The 19,899-nt window shown below is 38.9% G+C and overlaps 2 protein-coding genes across 5 annotated transcripts; one reads left to right on the top strand and one right to left on the bottom strand.

The window, feature by feature from the left end:
- The first annotated feature begins 144 nt into the window (after positions 1-144).
- On the top strand, positions 145-11,153 carry LOC120016413. Of its 4 annotated transcripts, XM_038869177.1 has the most exons (5): positions 145-300; positions 401-503; positions 9,367-9,545; positions 10,715-10,723; positions 10,814-11,153. In XM_038869177.1, the coding sequence occupies exons 2-5, from the start codon at positions 453-455 to the stop codon at positions 11,022-11,024; spliced, it is 450 nt and encodes a 149-aa protein (XP_038725105.1). In that variant the 5' UTR covers positions 145-300; positions 401-452; the 3' UTR covers positions 11,025-11,153. The 4 variants fall into 4 exon arrangements, with proteins under 4 accessions (XP_038725105.1, XP_038725104.1, XP_038725106.1 ...); XM_038869176.1 differs by having other exon boundaries at positions 187-503; XM_038869178.1 differs by having other exon boundaries at positions 192-503; positions 10,860-11,153.
- A 2,200-nt stretch (positions 11,154-13,353) lies between these two features.
- LOC120016980 (monoacylglycerol lipase-like) lies at positions 13,354-19,180 on the bottom strand. The gene is made up of 7 exons (XM_038870002.1): positions 18,308-19,180; positions 16,403-16,441; positions 16,240-16,310; positions 14,821-14,885; positions 14,635-14,724; positions 14,395-14,487; positions 13,354-14,202 (listed from the first exon to the last, which is right to left on the bottom strand). Exons 1-7 carry the CDS (start codon positions 18,952-18,954, stop codon positions 13,801-13,803), a joined length of 1,407 nt encoding a protein of 468 aa, XP_038725930.1. The 5' UTR covers positions 18,955-19,180; the 3' UTR covers positions 13,354-13,800.
- Positions 19,181-19,899: the final 719 nt, after the last annotated feature.

Below are 19,899 nucleotides of genomic sequence, written 5' to 3'. Positions count from 1 at the left end.
GATGCAAAATCAAGCTCCGAATTAATTGTGACAAAGGACACCAAGCTCTACAGACATTGGTTTGAGGACACAGAGGAGGAGGCGGCGGCGCATACTTTTCCGAATTATATTTTACAAAGAATAACATACTATAGTCCCCTTTTTAAAAAACATTTAATAATATTTATCTCACGTATTCGAGGCCGTAGAGAAGCGTCTAATAGGCATCAATGGAGTCGAAAAGGCCAAAGGGTCCCTCTCAAGCATCACAGCGATCAGAGCAACGACACTGGCAGAGAAAAGAGGGTTAAACGGAAGGAGGTATATATACATTTATAGACGTACTCGCGAACCATAAGCTGAAAATCGAAGCAAGTATTAAATAGCACTTTTTGGAATGTAAATTTTGAATTGTGCATAGATACTGGAGAAGAAGAGATCAAAGGATGAACTGATAAAGGCAGCTTCTGCTGATGGCGACCCTCTCGCTTCTTTCCCTGCCTCTCGCCATTACGATCGAAATGGTAAGGTTACAACCCTCTCTCTCGTCAATTCATTTTGCTTTAATGCTAATTTAAAGATGGAATTCATTATTTTCTTAATTGAATTAATGTCTTCCACATTGCATGGGAGTTGTTTCTCTTATGGATTCATGTATTCTTATGAGGGGGATGCTGTTATAATTACAAGAACTTCTTCAGTCCTGGTCTCTTTTATATGTCAAATTCAGTGTTTGCTGATTCACTTGTCAAGCTGGGCATGTACGATGTCTATGCACCACCTTGAGGGGGAGTGTTGAATAGAGTCAAAGATTTACCCAAGATTTACTTTATTGATTGAAGACTTTATTGACAAACTCAATATTGATTGAAGACTTTCCTTAATTGAAGATTCGACAATCAATATTGATTTGTCTAAGTTCATAATTGATGCCTCAATTGTTGACTAATTGATGCCTCAATTGTTGACTTTGATAGTGACTTTGATAGAGATTGTAATTACGTAGATCATTGATTGTAAACCAATGTAATAGCTATATATAGGTGTTTCTCATTTCCTTTGTTTCTAACCTTCTGGAATCATATACTTTAAGTTGGTATCGAAGCAAGGTTCTCTTAACATACTACCTCTCCATCACCGTAGCTACTAGGGGCCGACTGCTCCAACCATCCGACAGAAGCCGATTGCTTCGTCCATAACAGGTGCCGATTGCACCATTGAACCAGAATCTCATCCAGAAATTACAAACAACTCATGGCTGAATCCGGTGCTCTTATAGTTCCACCTGTGGTGACGCCAACTCAAGAACCAACCTCTATTCCTTATGGGATCAAACTGAATGGCTCAAATTTCACTCTTTGGTCTCAGGTGGTTACTATGTTCGTTGCTGGACGAGGAAAGATGGAATATCTCAAAGGTACGACCTCGAAACCTACTGTTAGTGACTCTACATATAACAAGTGGATGATGGAGGATGCTACTGTAAAAGGCTGGCTTATTGGCTCTATGGAGGCCGATATAATGAATCTTTTTATTCGTTTACCCACTGCGAATGATGTTTGGGATGCTGTGTCTCAAACATATTTTGAGGGTGCTGATAAATCTATTTTGTATGATCTGTCTCGAAAAGCTATGACAACTAAGCAGGCAGGGCGACCTGTGGCTGCATACTATTCCGATCTTAAGGTTATTTGGCAGGAGCTTGATCATCGTCGTCCAATTACCTTTACTCAGCCAGATGTGATTAAGACTCGAATGGCTGAAATTGATGAAGATCGAGTCTATTCTTTTTTGGCTGGGCTTGATGATATATATGATTCTGTTCGGGGAGATATTCTTCGTACTAATCCTCTACCTGGACCTGATAATGCTTTCTCAACTGTGAGACGTGAAGAACTTCGCCGGAATACAATGATGTCTTCAGAAGTTCCTCAGATGGCTATGGCAGTTCGAAAATATGGAACTCCAACAAGTTCTTTGTCACTGTCAGTACCTACTGGTGGTAAATGTACTCATTGCGGCAGCACCAAACATATTGTAGATACTTGCTTCAAAAAGCATGGATATCCCGAGTGGTGGCAGGCTCACAAAGAGCGATTACAAGCTCGAAAAGGTGGTAAAGTTGCGCTATGCACCTCACCTACAGTCCCAATGGCACCGACTCCTTCTTCAATGGATACCATGGCTTCCACTACTCCAGTTGATATCACTCACTCTGTGGTAGATCCTACTCTTCTCCAACAGTCAGGTAGTGTTGGTCTAGCCCTTCTTGCAACAAATTCTGAAAAAGATCCCGGTTGGATTCTTGACTCTGGTGCGACTAATCATATGACCTTTGATGCGTCCTTATTACATGATGCTTGTTTACCAAATTGCTCTACTGTCACCAATGCCAATGGTGTTTCATATCCGGTTACGGGCGCTGGAAGGGTTAACTTAACTCCTTCATTATCCTTGGAGCACACTTTATTGATTCCTGCTCTTTCCAATAATCTTTTATCTGTGCCACAAGTTACTACACAACTAAATTGTTTAGTATTAATATATCCTACTTTTTGTTTCCTTCAGGATCTCTGCAGCGGGGAGATAATTGGGCGTGGTACTAAGAGAGAGGGATTATATTATGTGGAAGATGTTAGTATGGGACGATCTCTATCAGCAAAAGGGTCTTCTAGGGCATCAGAAGATCAGATTCGGTTATGGCATCATCGTTTGGGTCATGTCTCCTTTGGGTACTTGAAATATTTATTTCCTACTTTATTTTCTACATGTGAACCTTCCAATTTTCAGTGTGATACATGTGTTTTGGCCAAGAGTCATCGTGCTACTTATTCTGATAGTACTAATAAAAGAGTTGTGCCTTTTGCGTTGGTTCATTCGGATGTTTGGGGACCTGCCCCTGTTACTACTTCTACTGGCTTTAGATGGTTTGTATTATTTATTGATGATTGCACTCGTATGACTTGGCTTTACCTTATGCGTCATAAGAGTGATGTGGCTGCTTGCTTCCGCACGTTTCATACCATGATCAAAACACAATTCTCTACTAATTTACAAGTTCTTCGATCTGATAATGGTGGTGAATTTGTAAATCAGGAGTTACAAGCTTATTTTCAGACTCATGGAATTTTGCATGAAACCACTTGTCCTTATACACCACAACAGAATGGTGTTGCTGAGCGCCGAAACAGACAAATTTTGGAGATTACACGTGCTGCCCTTATTGGAGCCCACATGGCACCACGTTTTTGGGAAGAAGCTGTTACCACAGCTGTATATCTTTTGAATAGGGTACCCACTCGTGTTCTACAATTTCAGACACCACTTGATAAATTGGCATCCTATGTAACACTGCCATCGCACCTCACACTTCCTCCTCGGGTGTTTGGTTGTGTTGTGTTTGTACATTTACAGAAACATCTCCGCACGAAACTTGATCCTTGTGCCCTCAAGTGTGTATTTGTCGGTTATCATCCTTCACAAAAGGGTTATCGTTGTTTTCATCCTCCTACAAGTAAGTTCTATGTTACTATGGATGTCACCTTTTCTGAACATGAAATGTTTTTTTCTTCACCCAATTCCACGCTTCCGGGCCCGAGTGGTGATACTGTTGTTGAAGCTCCAAATTGGATGGAGTTGTTTCCTGATCCACTGTGTGTTGCCGATACTGTTGCTGAAGCTCCCTCTCTCTCATCTTCGCTAGTACCCACTCCCGATACTCCTCGTACAGATCCTCCTGAGGTAAGCATTGAGTCTGATGTTAATACTAACAATATTTGTGATAATACTTGTGTCTCGATTGAAACTGACAGATACGTACTCCCACCAAGAAGTACTCGTGGTGTTCCACCAGATAGATTTTCACCAGAGGTTGTGCGAAAAGTGAAATATCCTATTGCTCAGTATGCATCCACTCACCGACTGTCAAAGGAATGCCGAAGCTTTGTCAGTAATATGACTGTCATAGATATTCCTACTAAAGTGCAAGAGGCGTTGTTGGATCCAAAATGGGCAACTGCAATGACTGAGGAGATGACAGCACTTGAGAAAAATCAAACTTGGGAATTGGTGGAGTTGCCGAAAGGAAAAAAAGCTGTTGGTTGTAGGTGGGTGTACACCGTCAAGTGCAAGCCTGATGGTTCGGTTGATAGGTATAAAGCTAGACTTGTGGCTAAAGGATTCACCCAGACGTATGGGGTTGATTATCAGGAAACGTTTGCTCCTGTTGCAAAAATTAATACGGTTCGAGTCCTAATATCCCTAGCTGCAAATTTTGATTGGCCTCTACAACAATATGATGTAAAAAATGCTTTTTTACATGGTGAGCTACAAGAAGAAGTTTATATGTCTCTGCCCCCAGGATATGAAGCTCCAGGTGATCAAAGTGTCGTGTGTAAACTGAAGAAAGCCTTATACGGGTTGAAACAATCTCCTCGAGCTTGGTTTGGTCGATTCCGACTTGCTATGAGAAGATTCGGCTATAAGCAAAGTAATGCAGATCACACTTTATTTTTGAAAAGAGTTGGTCATAAATTAACGGCTCTCATTATTTATGTTGACGACATGGTAGTGACAGACAATGATTCTGAAGAAATGCGTAAACTGAGGGACTATTTGTCAACTGAATTTGATATGAAGGATTTGGGAGGATTAAAATATTTTTTGGGCATTGAAGTTGTTCGTTCTGAGCAAGGAATATTTTTATCCCAACGAAAGTATGTGCTTGACTTATTAACAGAAACTGGTATGCTTGGATGTCAGCCAATTGGATCTCCTATGGAACAAAATCATGGATTGGAAGAGTCTTCGAATCAAACTTCAATAGACAAATTACGATATCAAAGGTTAGTTGGGCGTTTAATCTATTTGTCTCATACGAGGCCAGATATTGCATATGCGGTCAGTGTTGTGAGTAGATTTATGCACAATCCTGGTAAACAACATATGGATGCAGTTATTAGAATTCTGAGATATTTAAAATCTGCACCGGGAAAAGGCTTACTTTTTTCTAAGAATGGGCATGCAGACGTATGGGGCTATACCGACTCAGATTGGGCAGGTAAAGGAGACCGAAGAAGATCAACCACTGGGTATTTAACTTTTGTTGGAGGAAATCTGGTTACTTGGAGAAGTAAAAAGCAAAAAGTTGTCTCATTGTCTAGTGCAGAAGCCGAATACAGAGCAATGGTGAAAGGTATTTGTGAGTTGTTATGGCTCAAACGGCTTATGGAGGAGCTGAGTTTGTCCATTAAAAGACCAATGAAATTGTATTGTGATAATCAGTCAGCAATTAAAATTGCTGAGAACCCAGTGCAACATGATCGGACTAAACATGTGGAAATTGATAGGAATTTCGTGTATGAAAAGCTAGAAGAAAAAATAATTGAAGTTCCGTATATGAAGACCGAAGATCAGTTGGCTGATGTGTTAACCAAGGGAGTGTCAAATTCAGTGTTTGCTGATTCACTTGTCAAGCTGGGCATGTACGATGTCTATGCACCACCTTGAGGGGGAGTGTTGAATAGAGTCAAAGATTTACCCAAGATTTACTTTATTGATTGAAGACTTTATTGACAAACTCAATATTGATTGAAGACTTTCCTTAATTGAAGATTCGGCAATCAATATTGATTTGTCTAAGTTCATAATTGATGCCTCAATTGTTGACTAATTGATGCCTCAATTGTTGACTTTGATAGTGACTTTGATAGAGATTGTAATTACGTAGATCATTGATTGTAAACCAATGTAATAGCTATATATAGGTGTTTCCCATTTCAATAAAAGTAATTGATTGCAAAATTAAGTTTATATTCTAAAGGACCTCTCCTCTTTAGCATCACTCAAGACCTCAATTTCTGCTGTGAAGATTTCCCGTATGGGTCTGTGATCAGACAGTCCAGATTCAGCTCTATAACATTCGATTTGCTTCAGCCCCTCCTCCCCAAACCAAATTATCCTGTCACACCTGCAAAAATAAAAATTCTCCATTTCATAAGCATTTTATTATAATCTCGTTACTGCATCTTGTCTTGTGGGTACTTACCATGCCGGAGCACGCCTCTTTTTGCCTTTTTTCTTCTGACGGCACCCCCACCCGTGATAGATTCCAGAATTTGGATAATATTTGTAAGTGGGCGCAAACTCAATGACCCTTTCCTTCCAACCTTCGAATACATGACCCTTCATGAACTTGGCCTTAAGCTTTGTTTTCATTTTCATAGAGCTTTTTATAGTTAGAATCATGCTAGTTTTTAGGAAATTTTCACTATAGTTGATTAATATTAAAACTAACCAATACCTGATCATTTTCTAGTAAAGCGTTCCACTCTTTTTTATGGACTAGAGATCTTGTTGTTGCCTCAGGGAGGTAGATCCTGTAATTCAAGTTGCCGAGCCATATCACTCGGCTGTGTGTTTCAAGAAAAGTTACACACAGATTTGATATTATGTGCAACTTGCAACTAATTTAGTTCTGAGATTTAACAAAGTTTCATCTTGATGATTTATAAATGAGATTTCTTAAATAACTATTAGTAGTGGTCATAGCAGCTGTTAAGAGGATCCATTCAAGAGGAGATATATGTATCTATCTAAGATACCTTCTCTTTTGCCGTCAACGGATTTTTAAAAAGGCACACAAGTTGGGTATTGCTTCCATCACTTTGAATACATATACTCTTGTAACTAATATGGTTGGTTGGTTTTCTAACCAACAAACTATAGGACTTGTTCAATTTGTGTCTATGATAAACCAATTATAAATCATCTAAAGCTGCCCATATTAATGACCAATTGGATAATACAAGTAACAACTATCCATTAGATGGGATGTATAGAATTATTAACAGTTGCTTGTTTTAAGGATAAAACATATAGAAAATAAAAAGAGAGCTTCTGGGTAGGTAGCATGAGCAATTTTCTAATGTTAAGTACTTACTCATGATTAAGAATTTTCTGTGGCAAATTACGCAAGGGGCCTTGAGGAAACCTTGTTTGTGACAAAATTTCTGTAGCATCTGTATTTCTGTGTATTTCATCTCCTTCTTTGCCTCCAGAAGCTAGATGGCTGCAGACAAAGCAGAAGCTTGTTTCGTGCAAGCAAAATCTTACTGACACTGAACCCTATTTATTGACACAAGATAAGTTATATGTCAAAGATAATTAAGAAGAATTAAAGATATTATATACATGATATGCCCTTACGAATTTTGATTTAAGAAACAAACCTTATTGCCTAAACAGCCCATTATACCACAGCCAACGCACGAGACACTGGGATGCCGGATGTGTTGATGGATATCACTTCTTACCCAAGCAGATATAAATACTCCTACCATCTGTTTACTTATAAGGCACTGAAAATTATCCTTTGATTTTCTGTATTCAGCAGAATTTTGATCCTTTTTTTGATATAATTTGTGGTATTCACCTTCTTTATTGTCCTGAGCTTGAGTTAATGTGGCCTTGTTGAAAGCTTGTCTAATTATGTTATTCCATCTTGTGGAGATTTTTCTGTTCCCAGAAGCTAGACCATTTCTCGCATTTAGAGGCACAATCTCTTGGAACCTGAAAAGTCACACGCATGAACACATCATGTCGTTTGAAAATATTGAATCAGCAGTTAGCATCTTTATTGTATATATTCCTCACATGTTCATGTGTTGCTCTAGGATTAGTTGAGGGTATAGAATGGCTTCAAACTGATTTCTCGATCCATCTAGTCGACCCAAATTGTCTTTGATGATGATAATGATTTTCATATTCATGTATTGACATTTGACATAAATAGGGTAAAGGAGAATACCCAAGAACGTAAAGGAGAATACCCATGAACCAACAAATATACTAAAGCAAAAGACAACAAAGGAAGAACAATATCAGGACGAGAAAGCGCAACCCACATGAGAATTATGTCAAGAACTGAGGGATAATTGCATGTAATTGAGGATAACATGTTTAAGAAAGTTCTTTGGAAGGCATTTTTGTAGCTAGAGTTTGAGAAAGAGAGAGGGAGATTGTACTTATAGGAATCCTGGTCAAAGAAGCATTTGTTGGAATTGAGAGTTTGTTGATTGGAACTTGTGCTGTCCAGCATGGTGCCTGTGAAGTTTTGAAAGTCTGCAACAATGTTGTTGCTACCCAGTGTCTTTCTTAGGATCTCGTTAGCCAATAGCTTGGGCCACATGACAACTTCCAATGAAAAAGTATGTCACAGAGAGAGAGAGAGGAAGAGGGTCAGGGATGCGGTTAGGATCTACTATAAAATAGCTTGCAACTTGCATTACTTAATGTATGGTGATTCAGGAGTGGTTTGTATACATTACATGGTATTATGGTAATGGTGTTAAAAGCTGAAAGCATTAGAAAAACAATATGTGTATTAGGCTATTAGCTATTGAAAGTGAAGGGTGAGCCCCACAATTAGTTAAGCTTAAGAAAAATGTAAAAAAAAAAGAAAAGAAAGAGGTTCAATTTGGCTAGTGGGATAAATAAGAGGAAAATCAGAGTCAAATGACTGCTGATATCCTCACTCTTTTTTATCATATTTCATGTTTCTGTGTCCTCTTTTGTATTCTTCTGTAGATAATAATTTATTTCTTTTGGGTCTGGCAGTGCTTTAGTTGTGTTTTGGTATCAGAACTTGGATCATTCTTGATAAATGCGAATGCATGTGGGGATTGGATTTACATTTGCGTATATATGTGAATGCATCATGCATGTAACCAGAACGGGAACAGGGGAAAGAGACATGATTCCTTGCTTCTAGGATCCATTGTTCTAGGCCCCTATTATCACTATTAGGGAACAAGCATATAATATGTATGAACTCCATGTTTTTAATTATATGATTATTAGATTGATCTAATGCTAATGCTTAGTAATGTGTGGGTCAACCTTTAAGATCCTTTCTGGTTTTATAAGATTTGTGTATATATATTTATAGAGAGAGCCTACATGAGAACTAGCGTTGTAAACTATGCGAACTTTGTTAACCTTATTTGGTTTATTATGGCTATGTGCATCAAATATTGTTAACCAAGTTACAGGGCGTGCGTAAAATATTCTTAGATCGATGGTGCTTACCTGTTTTCTATCAACAAGAGGGGAGAACCATAACGTTGACACTCGACCGTAATACACTGCAGCCGGCAATGAATTGAAGGCATCTGAATGATAGATAAGTAAATAAGCAAACAGCTTCGTGCATAAGGCTCCCATAGTGAGCGGGGTCGGGTATAGACTAGATGTGAATTATATATGCATTTGCAAAACATTTACAACTTTTTTGCACTTACAATGACAGTTTTGCTTAACAAATGTAACAATTACTCTTATTCTATTATTTGTTGTGAATTGCTGATCTCTGTGTATGTTCTTTTTCAGCAATATGGACTGGAAACTGAAGAGAAAAAGGGTCTCATTCATGTTGTGAGACTGTTAAAATTGGTCAAATGTAAAACAGTTATTATTATTTATTTTATTGTGTATACAGGCAAACAAAGTCAATCTTCTGGAAGTTCCGACTCTGCCGAGCTTCAGGCATTGAATACCAGAGTTGCAATTGTTAGAGAAGTGAAAGGATATGTTAGAGAAGTAAAAAATCTGTATTTTTCACTATATGTTGATTGTGTACAACATGCCTTTATATAGGCGTTAAAAAGGAAAAGTAAGAAAAATAATGTCAATAAAGTAAATCAAAGATGTTGATATCTTTGACAAATTCAAAGATTTTGTTGATTTGTCAAAGATATCATTGATATTTTGTAGATATCTTTGACAAATTCAAAGATTTTGTTCATTTGTCAAAGATATCAAAGATTTTGTTGATATCTTTGACATCCCCACTCAAACTCAAGTTGGTGCAGTAGAAGTAAGCTTGAGTTTGGAAACTAAGTCTCTGAAACGATCTGGCAGGAGTGGCTTGGTGAAGAGATCAGCAGGTTGGTCAAGAGTGGATATTGTCAAAGATAAATTTCAAAGATATCAAAGATTTTGTTGATATCTTTGACAGAATTGAATAGAAAGAAACCAACAAACCGAGGAGCCAAAAAAAGGAGCAGTCCGGTGACACGCACCAAAACCCAAACACAAAAGGATGGGGATCCAGCTCTGAGAATCGAGGCTACCAAAAAGCAAGAAAAAATCCACATGGGAACCCAAGAAAGCAGACAAAGGAACACCAAGACTGCACGCAGAAATCCGGAATGAGACCAAAGAGGGCAAATAGTAAGATTAACAGCAGCAAAACTCCGAGAAGGGACCCATCTCTAGAGAAGCCTTAAAAACGCAGTAAAAGGACTCCAAGAGAGGACCGAGATCTTAGCACCAAGAGCGATGGTAGAAACAGCAGGGAAAAGCAGCCAGAAACATGGACACCACCATACGGCAGCAGGAGGCCAAAGGAACGAACTGCGAGGAACCATGCTCAAACTGATGAAAAGGCAGAAGAAGCAATCGGGTCTAGCTAGGGGCCCGAGCAAAGGAGTACCCCTGGAAGAGCACGACTAACGGCGGAAGGAGCACCGCCACGGAGGACACCAAAACTCAAGAAAAGAGAAGAACATCTCAAAGGAGACCGCAACCGACTGGGGACGGACCCAAAACCAAGATCCCACCTAAGGAGTGTTGGACCAAGGCTGTAATAATATGTGCTGTATCAATGGTAGTACGTACACTACTCTGGAGTGCCTCAACAGGAGTGGCTCCGATACCATGTTAGAGAAGTGAAAGGATTGATCAGGTAAACATTAGACCCAGTTAATTTATGTGTTGCATCTCGCTGCATTATTATAGAAGCCCTAATTGTTGATTTAGTTGTTACTGGGGACACACTTGGCACTCAATATATGATATCAATTTCTACTGATCATCAACAGTTGGATACGGTCCCATGGAGTAGCTTGGGTGGCATGGTGGATCTTGGTATGTGTGGGTTAGACGCACGCATCAGAGTTCGATTCCGTGCTTGGAATTATAGTCACGACTGGAACATGTATTGGGACATGCCATTGTCTCCTGATTTATCATGCAAAGGTGAATGACCTCATATTTAACAATTTTTCTTCCATGCAAACTCTCACTGTCGTACACTTATAGACACCAGAACATGATTGGCTTGTCGGAAATTATTATAAATAGAATGACTTCCCCAGTTAGCAATTTATAATGAATTGTTTGTAGTGTCTTTGTTGACCACCTTCTTTCAGAGCATTAGTGATACATACATGGATGACCACTGTTTCATATTGAAGCTTAGCTTAGCAATGACATTACATGCCAGACACAACAGACGTTAAAGCCAAATTATCGTGCTCTCTCATGCTTTGCCTATATCATGCTAATTGGTCTGAAAATTTTCCCTAACATTTACATCTTACTTCTCCAAGAAAAAGCCAATGGGCTACCGATCCACGTGAGATATGAGATGGGCTTCTCGGTCAATTAGGATAACAAACAGCCCACAGTGACAAGGCCCGTGATCATGTGATCCACCGTCCACGTAAGAGTGTGTAATGGTTTCTCGGCCGATGACTCAAAATATGGATAGTGTTTGACAGTGTGTTTACACTGCGTTCAGCTGCACCGCACCTCATAGCACCACAGTTTTTTGTGACACGCCAAACACTTTTACAGCAGAACTCACCTCAAAGCACTACAACTTTTTACCTCGCAGCACCTCACAACACTCCCAAACAGCTTATATATGTTGAATTGTCTCACGTAATCAAATTAAGTAAATTATTTTATTTTAGATTAATGTACAATGTAAACGTTAAGTGATTTTATATTAATATTATTAGTCATCTAATATAATCGTAATTTAGATATGTCAAACGCATCTCACAACACCATACCACGGTTTTAAAAATGATGCGTCAAACAGTGTTTTGAGTTCCAACTCACCTCACGGCACCACATCCTTTTCCGTCCTACAAGACAAAGCCCATGTGCTTCTCATCCACTGAATGTGCGTTAAATAGGGCTGAACATCGGGCCGGGTCCCGGGTTATCGGACCGGGTTTGACCCGACCCGATAATTTTTAAGATAAGAATGACCCGCCCGATAACCCTGTTAAAAATATTCGGGTTATCGGGTTTCGGGCTATCGGGTTATCGGGCTACCGGGTTCGGACCGGGTTTCACCCAATAGCCCGGATAAATTTTTTTTTAATATAGAAAACTAGTATGACTCATGGGTTTCTATGCCTTTTAAAACTAATTTCAATGTACTTTGCTTGTGTTTATTCGATGTGGGAACTTGTATCACTTGTGGGTTTCCATACGCACAACTCCCTCTCACATACAAAGTACAAAATGAGGTGGAGATGGTAAGGTTCTTCAGTTTCGTTATCTCCAATGGCAGTGAACCGGCGAAGATAGTAAGGTTCCATTGCACACTGCAGTTTTTCCGGAGTCACGTGTGACCAAGATTCACATGTCGTCGCTCTCCATGTGTTTTCTCATCCCTTGTTTGGTACAGTTCTGCTTGAGATAGAGCTGCTGGACAAGCTTGTGAACCTTACCATCTCCAATGATAACCTTACTGGGAAGTTTCCTGTCAATAACCTTATCTGTGTGCTTGTGCCACATGTAAGAAAGATTTTGAGGTGGGTTTTTCAATATCCCACATTGAATAACTACAAAGAAAATGATAGAAAAAAGGATATAAAATGACATAAAAGCCCAGGTGTCAAGTGATAAATAGAAATTAAATAATTATAATTTTTTTTGTTATAATTGGATATCGGGTTATCGGGTCACCCGATAACCCGATAACCAATGAAATTCAGACCCGAAACCCGGACCTGTTAACAGAGGACCGGGTCGGGTTTAGCCCGGCCCGATAAAAAGGTTATCACCCGATAACCCGATAACCAATGAAATTCAGACCCGAAACCCGGACCTGTTAACAGAGGTCCGGGTCGGGTTTAGCCCGGCCCGATAAAAAGGTTATCGGGTTAGCCCGATAACATCCGGGTCGGATCGGGTTTTCTGACCCAGTGTACAGCCCTAGCGTTAAATCACAAATGGCGTATGAGATGGGCTTTTCACTTATTTTATGTTGACCATAGTTTGTTTTCTGTTTTTCGTATTTTCATTTTTCCACGTTTTCTGTTTTCAAATGACTTCTTCCTTTTCCGTATGTTTCTAGAATGGGCCACCAAACCTATTTTCGAGGTTATTTTCTTTTTTCAGAAAATGAAAACAAGCATATACCAACAGACACTAAATTCTTCCTCCGAACTCGCTTGTCCGCAAGATGTTAATTTCTCATGTTTGGTCATCCATCAAAGATTCTCCAGCCACACTAGCCAAACTGATTCAGTAAGACAACAGCAGACAGATTATTGAACATGAAATCTAAAGATATGATATCCGGCACAAGAAGGCAAGGACTGTAGGCAACTTGCCTGCAACCTTAGCCTGTCTATTATTCATGGAAAATAAACGTAAGAGAACAGGGTACATAACATCAGGAACTTTCATTCTGCCAACAACAATGAGCGGAAATGCTGCACACATCAGTACGCAATCCTCATATTTCCAGAGAAAGTTGAAGGCTTGTGCAGATGAAATATGTGCTTAGAACACCAAATAAGTTGGTCAATGAAGAATCAACACTCCCAGGTTTTCAACATATATGTCAGAAAATTATTAAGACGCGACCAAATCATCTACTTCAACGGAGACCTTTACAAGCATTTCACTAAAAATGCTGATCCAATTGGAAGACCACTCCCCACCCCCCCCCCCCCCCCGTGTTCCTTCTCAAATCTTTTTCTTTTCCTGGTTAGAGAACTTCTCATATATCTAGCACTATAGTCTACAACTAAACCATTCAATTATGTCTCGCATGATCTCTTCTCGCTCTGGTTCAAATAGGAGATCATGTAAAAGCCCGTCAAACAACTTGATTGTTTTGTCAGTTGAGGAGGCTTCTTCATACAGTTTTTGAGAAGCTCCTGGGTCGGTCACAGTGTCAGCAGTGCCATGGAGGACTAGAAAAGGAACTCGGAGTCTCCACAGATTCTGCTGCAAGAAGGATGAGATTCGAAGAATTTCATAGCCGGTCCTTACTCTGATGGACCCAGTGTATACTAGTGGATCTGAATACTTGGACACTAGCGCCTCAGGGTCCCGTGAAACTGGCATTCCTTTTTTATTTGCAGCACCGAACTGGTATCTTGGCAACAAAAATGATAAAATTGGTGCTAGTACCTACCATAAGGAAAATAAAGGTTTCAATGATCCACCAATTTAATTGTCATTTCTAGGAGCAAAATAATATTTTGCAATTATGAAAATGCGGTACTATATATATATATATATTTTATTTTTTTTCCTGAATTTGATAAGAGAGCTTGAAAGTATGCATAGAAGAAAAAACATAAGTTGAAAGAATATTCTTACCGTAAAAATTGGGTGAGATGGCTGAACGCCGACTGCAGGTGAAGTTAGCACCACACCTGCGACATGAGCTTCAACCTTCGGATCTAGTATTGCCTGATATTTCATGCAACAAAGTGAGTCATATTAACATCTTGTAGTGAGATCAGGAAGAAACCAAAACTTCCTAATATGTATTTGGGAGATGCATACAAAGTAATTGAAATAACTGCAGCACACTTATCGCTTCCTACCAACTCTTACCTTCAGGATTATTGCCCCACCAGTAGAGTGTCCGAAACAAAAACATGGAAGTCCTGGATTTTCAGCTAGAACCTTTTCAAGAAATGATTTCTGTACCAAGTTAAACACGGACAAGTGCATTTAGATAACTGTACCCAATATGTATTCTAAATATTACTTTTTGCCTGGATGAAAGTCAAAACTCACCATATCTGATACAGCATAGTCAAGAGAATGAACATATGCATGCAGCCCATCAGATCCACCATGTCCTAGCAGGAGACAAAGGGGAAAAAAAACAAACTTAGGAAATTACCTATATGTCATATGACAATAGAAATCCTAAAATTTGGAAGATAAACCACTCGACTTGTCAAGCAAATGCTAACGCTAAATTCAACCCCTTGAATATCAATAACTACCAAGTTTCACCCAAAAAAAAAAGAATGGAAGTGACTCAAGAATATACCCATTTTGCACAAACAGCAAGCTTAGCCAGAGAAACATACAATTTCACGCCATATTATGCAAACAGAAAAAGGTCACAACCAAATATACTTGAACAGTGTAACTTCGTTAATATAAGCATAATGGCATACTTTCAGGGGGGCAGTGCTGGGATACACCTAATTACCAGTTAAAATTACAACTCTCTCAAAAATTGGTCTAAAATGGCATCATATAAAATCGTACAGCATTTCCTGAGGCTTTGGCACAAATTTCAAGCATGTGGGCTCCTGATACCAATTCTAGATATACGAGTTTAGACACACACTCAAATAACAAGCTTACTTATTAGGAGGAGCTTCACATGCTACTTTTTTCCACCAATGGGCATCCCACTCTATTCCTGCAACATCCAAATATACATGCATTGTTGAAGAATAGTGATCTCTAGACTATGAACAGTAACTATGTAACAGAAGACGAGTGCCTACTATCTTTCTGGAACCAGAGAAACAAAGCATAAATCGTCACCTATACATCTCTTTTCTTGGGTGTGCATAATGTGCGTCAATTTTTTAACATCTCAGACTGGACTCAAAATTGATTCAGGTCAAACTAAGCAACAGTAGCTTCAAAATGCCCTAAAAAATCAATCAGGGGTTTTAATATGCGGTTCAACACCTTCTTCATGATATTTTGCAATACTGGCCTCGAAAATATCCAATAATACAAATGATAAGCTGACGAAACTCTTCATGCTACCCAATAGAATGGTGCAAGTAAAAAGTCTGCTGAGAAACTATTGTGTTAGTAAATTGTTTAGACTTAACACCGTCTGCATTTCAAAGTCATGACACGTTTGTGTATAAACTTGGATTCTACATCATAATAGTGACTTATATGCAAAAATTACCATTCACCAATAGTGACACCCACTAAAGCACAGGACAAAGAAACAGAAACAGGGAAATTTTGGATGGGAACAGTGACAACTATCTGTCAATCAGGAAGGTAGATCGTCTCTGCCCTCAGTTCCACTACCTTGTATCAGATAAAAGTAAGCAAAAGAAACAATCATGCAAAACATAGACAGGGTAAGTAGGTACGAAAAAGTAAACAATTGCTAATGTTCAGCAAAGCAAGTAAGTAAACAGAACTTAGTAAATGGTTCATGCTTACCAATCCAGTCCATCCCATAAACTTTAAATCCATTAGCATTCAGCGCCTTCGCAAAATCACTGTATCTGCCACTGAAGTAAATTCGAACTTCTTAAGCAATGCATTAAGTTACAGAATAAAGAAAATATGGCCATCAAGTTGACATCAGTCGGAGATCACAAACCTATGTTCATTGAGCCCATGCAACAGAACCACCAGTCCCCTGCAAAAAGATAAAGTAGTAACATAATTTCATTCCTAGAGCACAGATGAGATGCAAAAAACGAATCTACTCGTTGAATAACAATACATTTAGACTAAAATTAAAGTAGCCAACACTAAAATGTTGTTAAGTATAGCAATGGGTATCGACTCCAATAACATTGTTACAAGTTACAACTAAATATGGTTGCACTGGTGGACGTGTTTCTTTAAGGCAACTATGGTGGTCAAAGTGGCACAGTAGAACATGGGATGTGTACAAACATATGTCCCTTTCCAGAAACTGCAAAGGAATCCCAACAAGGGAAATCATTCACAAACTACAAATGATGACCATATAAATTAAAATGAAAAAATAATTATCAGGGGACACATTGAAAGACTATTGCACTGAAACACCATTGTCTACATAAAATGACATACAAATTATGCAGTTAGCTTTCACTCTTCTTTTTTCTTAAGTACCAGGAGAAATGTGTTCAGAATGAGAGGGGAAAAAAAGAAAGAATTCAAGTTCAATGTTTAAATGTGGTTCAGTGCTAAAATTCTCTAAAATGACAAAATTAGCGAGCTCATGGTAAAGACATCGGATTTGAATACTGATCCCCTGGAAGGTCCAAAATCATATTCATCACAAAATGGCTTCTGATGTTACAAAAGGATCAGTACTAACACAAACTTAAATCAATTGTTATTTTGAAAACAAGTCTCGCTACATATTATGTGGGAGGTCTACACGGGAGTTGTTTACGTTACTCTTAACCGATCTCTAGCCAACTTATTGTTTATATACATTTCAGATAAATTTGAAGCCCTGTCCCCCCAGGTTTTCCATAAGTCTTTTGCATTTCCCAAGTCCTCAACCCAATTGTCAACAGCTAGTCCCATGCGTGAAGTTCCACTGAGAAACCTATAACTAAATTCAAATGTCTTGCAAGCAAGAGGGGGAACAAGATAAACAGATGCAGCATATGGTATATTGAATACACGATCTTGTATCAACTTGACTAAACCAAATTGTGAGCCAGTGAATGAGAGTCTGTCAGAAATAAATAATACACTGACAACTAAATAATGTTATGGGCAATGATACACAACCTGGAAAATCTTATTTGTGACTCCACTGGCTTTTCAAACTGATGCATCATATGCAGAAAAGAAAAAATGGGGACCAGGTGAAAGAGATCTATAAGCTTGGGAGACTGCCAATAATAGTTGTTGCACGTAACTTTACTTGGGTACTACAATCCTTGGGGCACGGTCCAGCTAGAATGGCATCACAGAAGCCATGATGTTATTCCTTTTAGATAATGTCATAATGACAACACGCATAGTTTATAAGCAACATTGATGATATGGATGACTGAGAATAAGCCCCCTACAAATGCAGTGTTGTTACAGAATTTAACCTTTCCACATAGTTCCTATCGATACAAAACTAATGTTGGAGAATCAATGCTTTTTTCACAATAAACATTCCTGAAATGCGACAAAATTTATCTGCTCATTCCTTGTTTTAACCTCACATAACATTAGCAATAAACAATGAAAAGAAACAAGCTTCATTCTTAAGTAATTTGTAGCATGGACATTATAATTGAACAATACAAAAAAGTACACAAAAGAATATGCACTTGAAAGTTTAGGATCCACAAAGGTCATCAAAATCAACTACTCAAACCAAGCAAAACCTAACACAACAATAAAAAAAATTGTCAGTCTCAAAATATCAGCCGATACAAGAAATCATTTGCAACAACATGATTCATTGGCAGAAAAACACAATGAAGCACAACATCGGATTCATTTATACATACATGAACATGAAAAAGCAGAGCAAAGGCATGAAAAATTGCGAATTACCGACCTTATTTTGACAGAAACAGGAGTCCACGACTGTGTAAATATGGTGTCTCCCCTTGAAGAGACAAAAAGTGAAAAATCCCTAATCGAATTGCAATCATCGTCCTGCATTACTCTCCGAATCGCTAGGGCCCTCCTTGCCGCCACGGCCTGGTCGGTAGCTGCCATTGAAAGCCCACCAGAACTACTATTCCTCCGGGACACAATCGCCGCCGGTACCCTCACCACTGGTCCTTTCCTCTCCGACCTTTCATCCTTCATTTTCTCCCCAGACGAAGACGACGATGAAGAAGAGGTGACGACAACCGCCCGCTTCCAGCACCGAAAAGGCAACAGAAGGACCAATATTACAGCATTTATCAACACCAACAAGCTCCTCCACATTCGGAGCGAGAACAGAGCATTTACACGGCCGCTGACACCGGAGGTCAAAATCAACGTCGACGTCGCACCGTTAGATTTCAATGCAGATTCCATCGCCGTTGGTCTTTTTACAAACGAAATCGGCCTGAATTCAGATAATCGAATTCCAATCGAAACCCAGTTCGATTTTCGTTTCTTAACATAAGAAGACGACCGATTCGATCCTAAAATCGGCACAAATTGGAACTCCCTCGGTATTAGAATCGTTTGATTCCTCGCGCAGATCATAAAGCGCAGAGAAACCAAACTAACAAACGATAATCTCAACAAAAAATGGCGTTTTTCTAATTCAGGCGATTAAATATAGAATAGAAATGAAGACTGTAATTTACCTACAACTAAGCAAACAAATGGAAATGGACGCCCAATTACAGAGATGAAGGTTTTGTTTGGAGATTTGTGATTTCAAATTTCATTTTATAGAAAAAAAAATATATACATTGGTCTACAACGTCAGGGCTCGCGAAGGCTCCACGCCATTCTTTTCTCGTAATAATCTTTTGAATGGATGGTCTACGAAGAGACATTAGGCAACAAGATAATGTTCAGTTTTCTTAATTAAGTACGCGTGTCACTCATGCATCGGATCAGCCGCAATAATGGGAGGTTTTGAGGCACGTTTTGGTTTAGTATAGTGGACTCATCCAGTGTGGACACGTGGAGTATTTGAATGTTGCTTTGGACTACGGAAGACAATTAAAGCCCATTGCTCATCTGATGGGCTTGCTAATATTCTTACTGAATGGGCCTTAAGAAGCCTATTAACTGGTGTGTCTCTTCAAAATCATATGAAAGTTACTGGTAGGGTTAATGGAAGCCAAGGTTGAACTCCATGAACATGGTTGTTCAAGCTTCAGCGTGCCTTTGGCTAAGTTTAACTCCATTGAATGATTTCTTGAATCATGTCGATTACGAATTTCTAGAATGATTTATCGCAGGATTTGATTTGGTGTGAATTAGGCTGTTCTATGTTATATATATTGTTTCTTTGAGTACTCTATATTATCATGCTGTATATCTTGGTCTACACACCCACCTCCCTTGAAACTAACAATCACACAGGTTTCATTTGGTAGAACTATACATTAAAACTTTAGTTAAATACAAGCCTCAATGTTAGAAACTCTTGATGCAACTTCAGCTGAGATGAATGCCACATTATGAAAGCCCCTG

Source organism: Tripterygium wilfordii, chromosome 15 (genome assembly GCF_013401445.1).
Source record: "Tripterygium wilfordii isolate XIE 37 chromosome 15, ASM1340144v1, whole genome shotgun sequence".
NCBI classification, from domain to species: Eukaryota; Viridiplantae; Streptophyta; class Magnoliopsida; order Celastrales; family Celastraceae; genus Tripterygium; species Tripterygium wilfordii.
This window is presented reverse-complemented; position numbering and strand designations above follow the sequence as displayed.

Excerpts from the sequence above, each read along its gene's own strand:
- LOC120016980 (XM_038870002.1), bottom strand. The coding sequence starts at position 18,954 with ATGATCTGCGCGAGGAATCAAACGATTCTAATACCGAGGGAGTTCCAA. Across the intron at positions 16,442-18,307 it reads CCTGTTTCTGTCAAAATAAG|GGGACTGGTGGTTCTGTTGC; the intron begins GTCGGTAATTCG and ends ATCTTTTTGCAG. Across the intron at positions 16,311-16,402 it reads CATGGGCTCAATGAACATAG|TGGCAGATACAGTGATTTTG; the intron begins GTTTGTGATCTC and ends AATTTACTTCAG.
- LOC120016413 (XM_038869177.1), top strand. The coding sequence starts at position 453 with ATGGCGACCCTCTCGCTTCTTTCCCTGCCTCTCGCCATTACGATCGAA. Across the intron at positions 504-9,366 it reads TCGCCATTACGATCGAAATG|CAATATGGACTGGAAACTGA; the intron begins GTAAGGTTACAA and ends GTTCTTTTTCAG.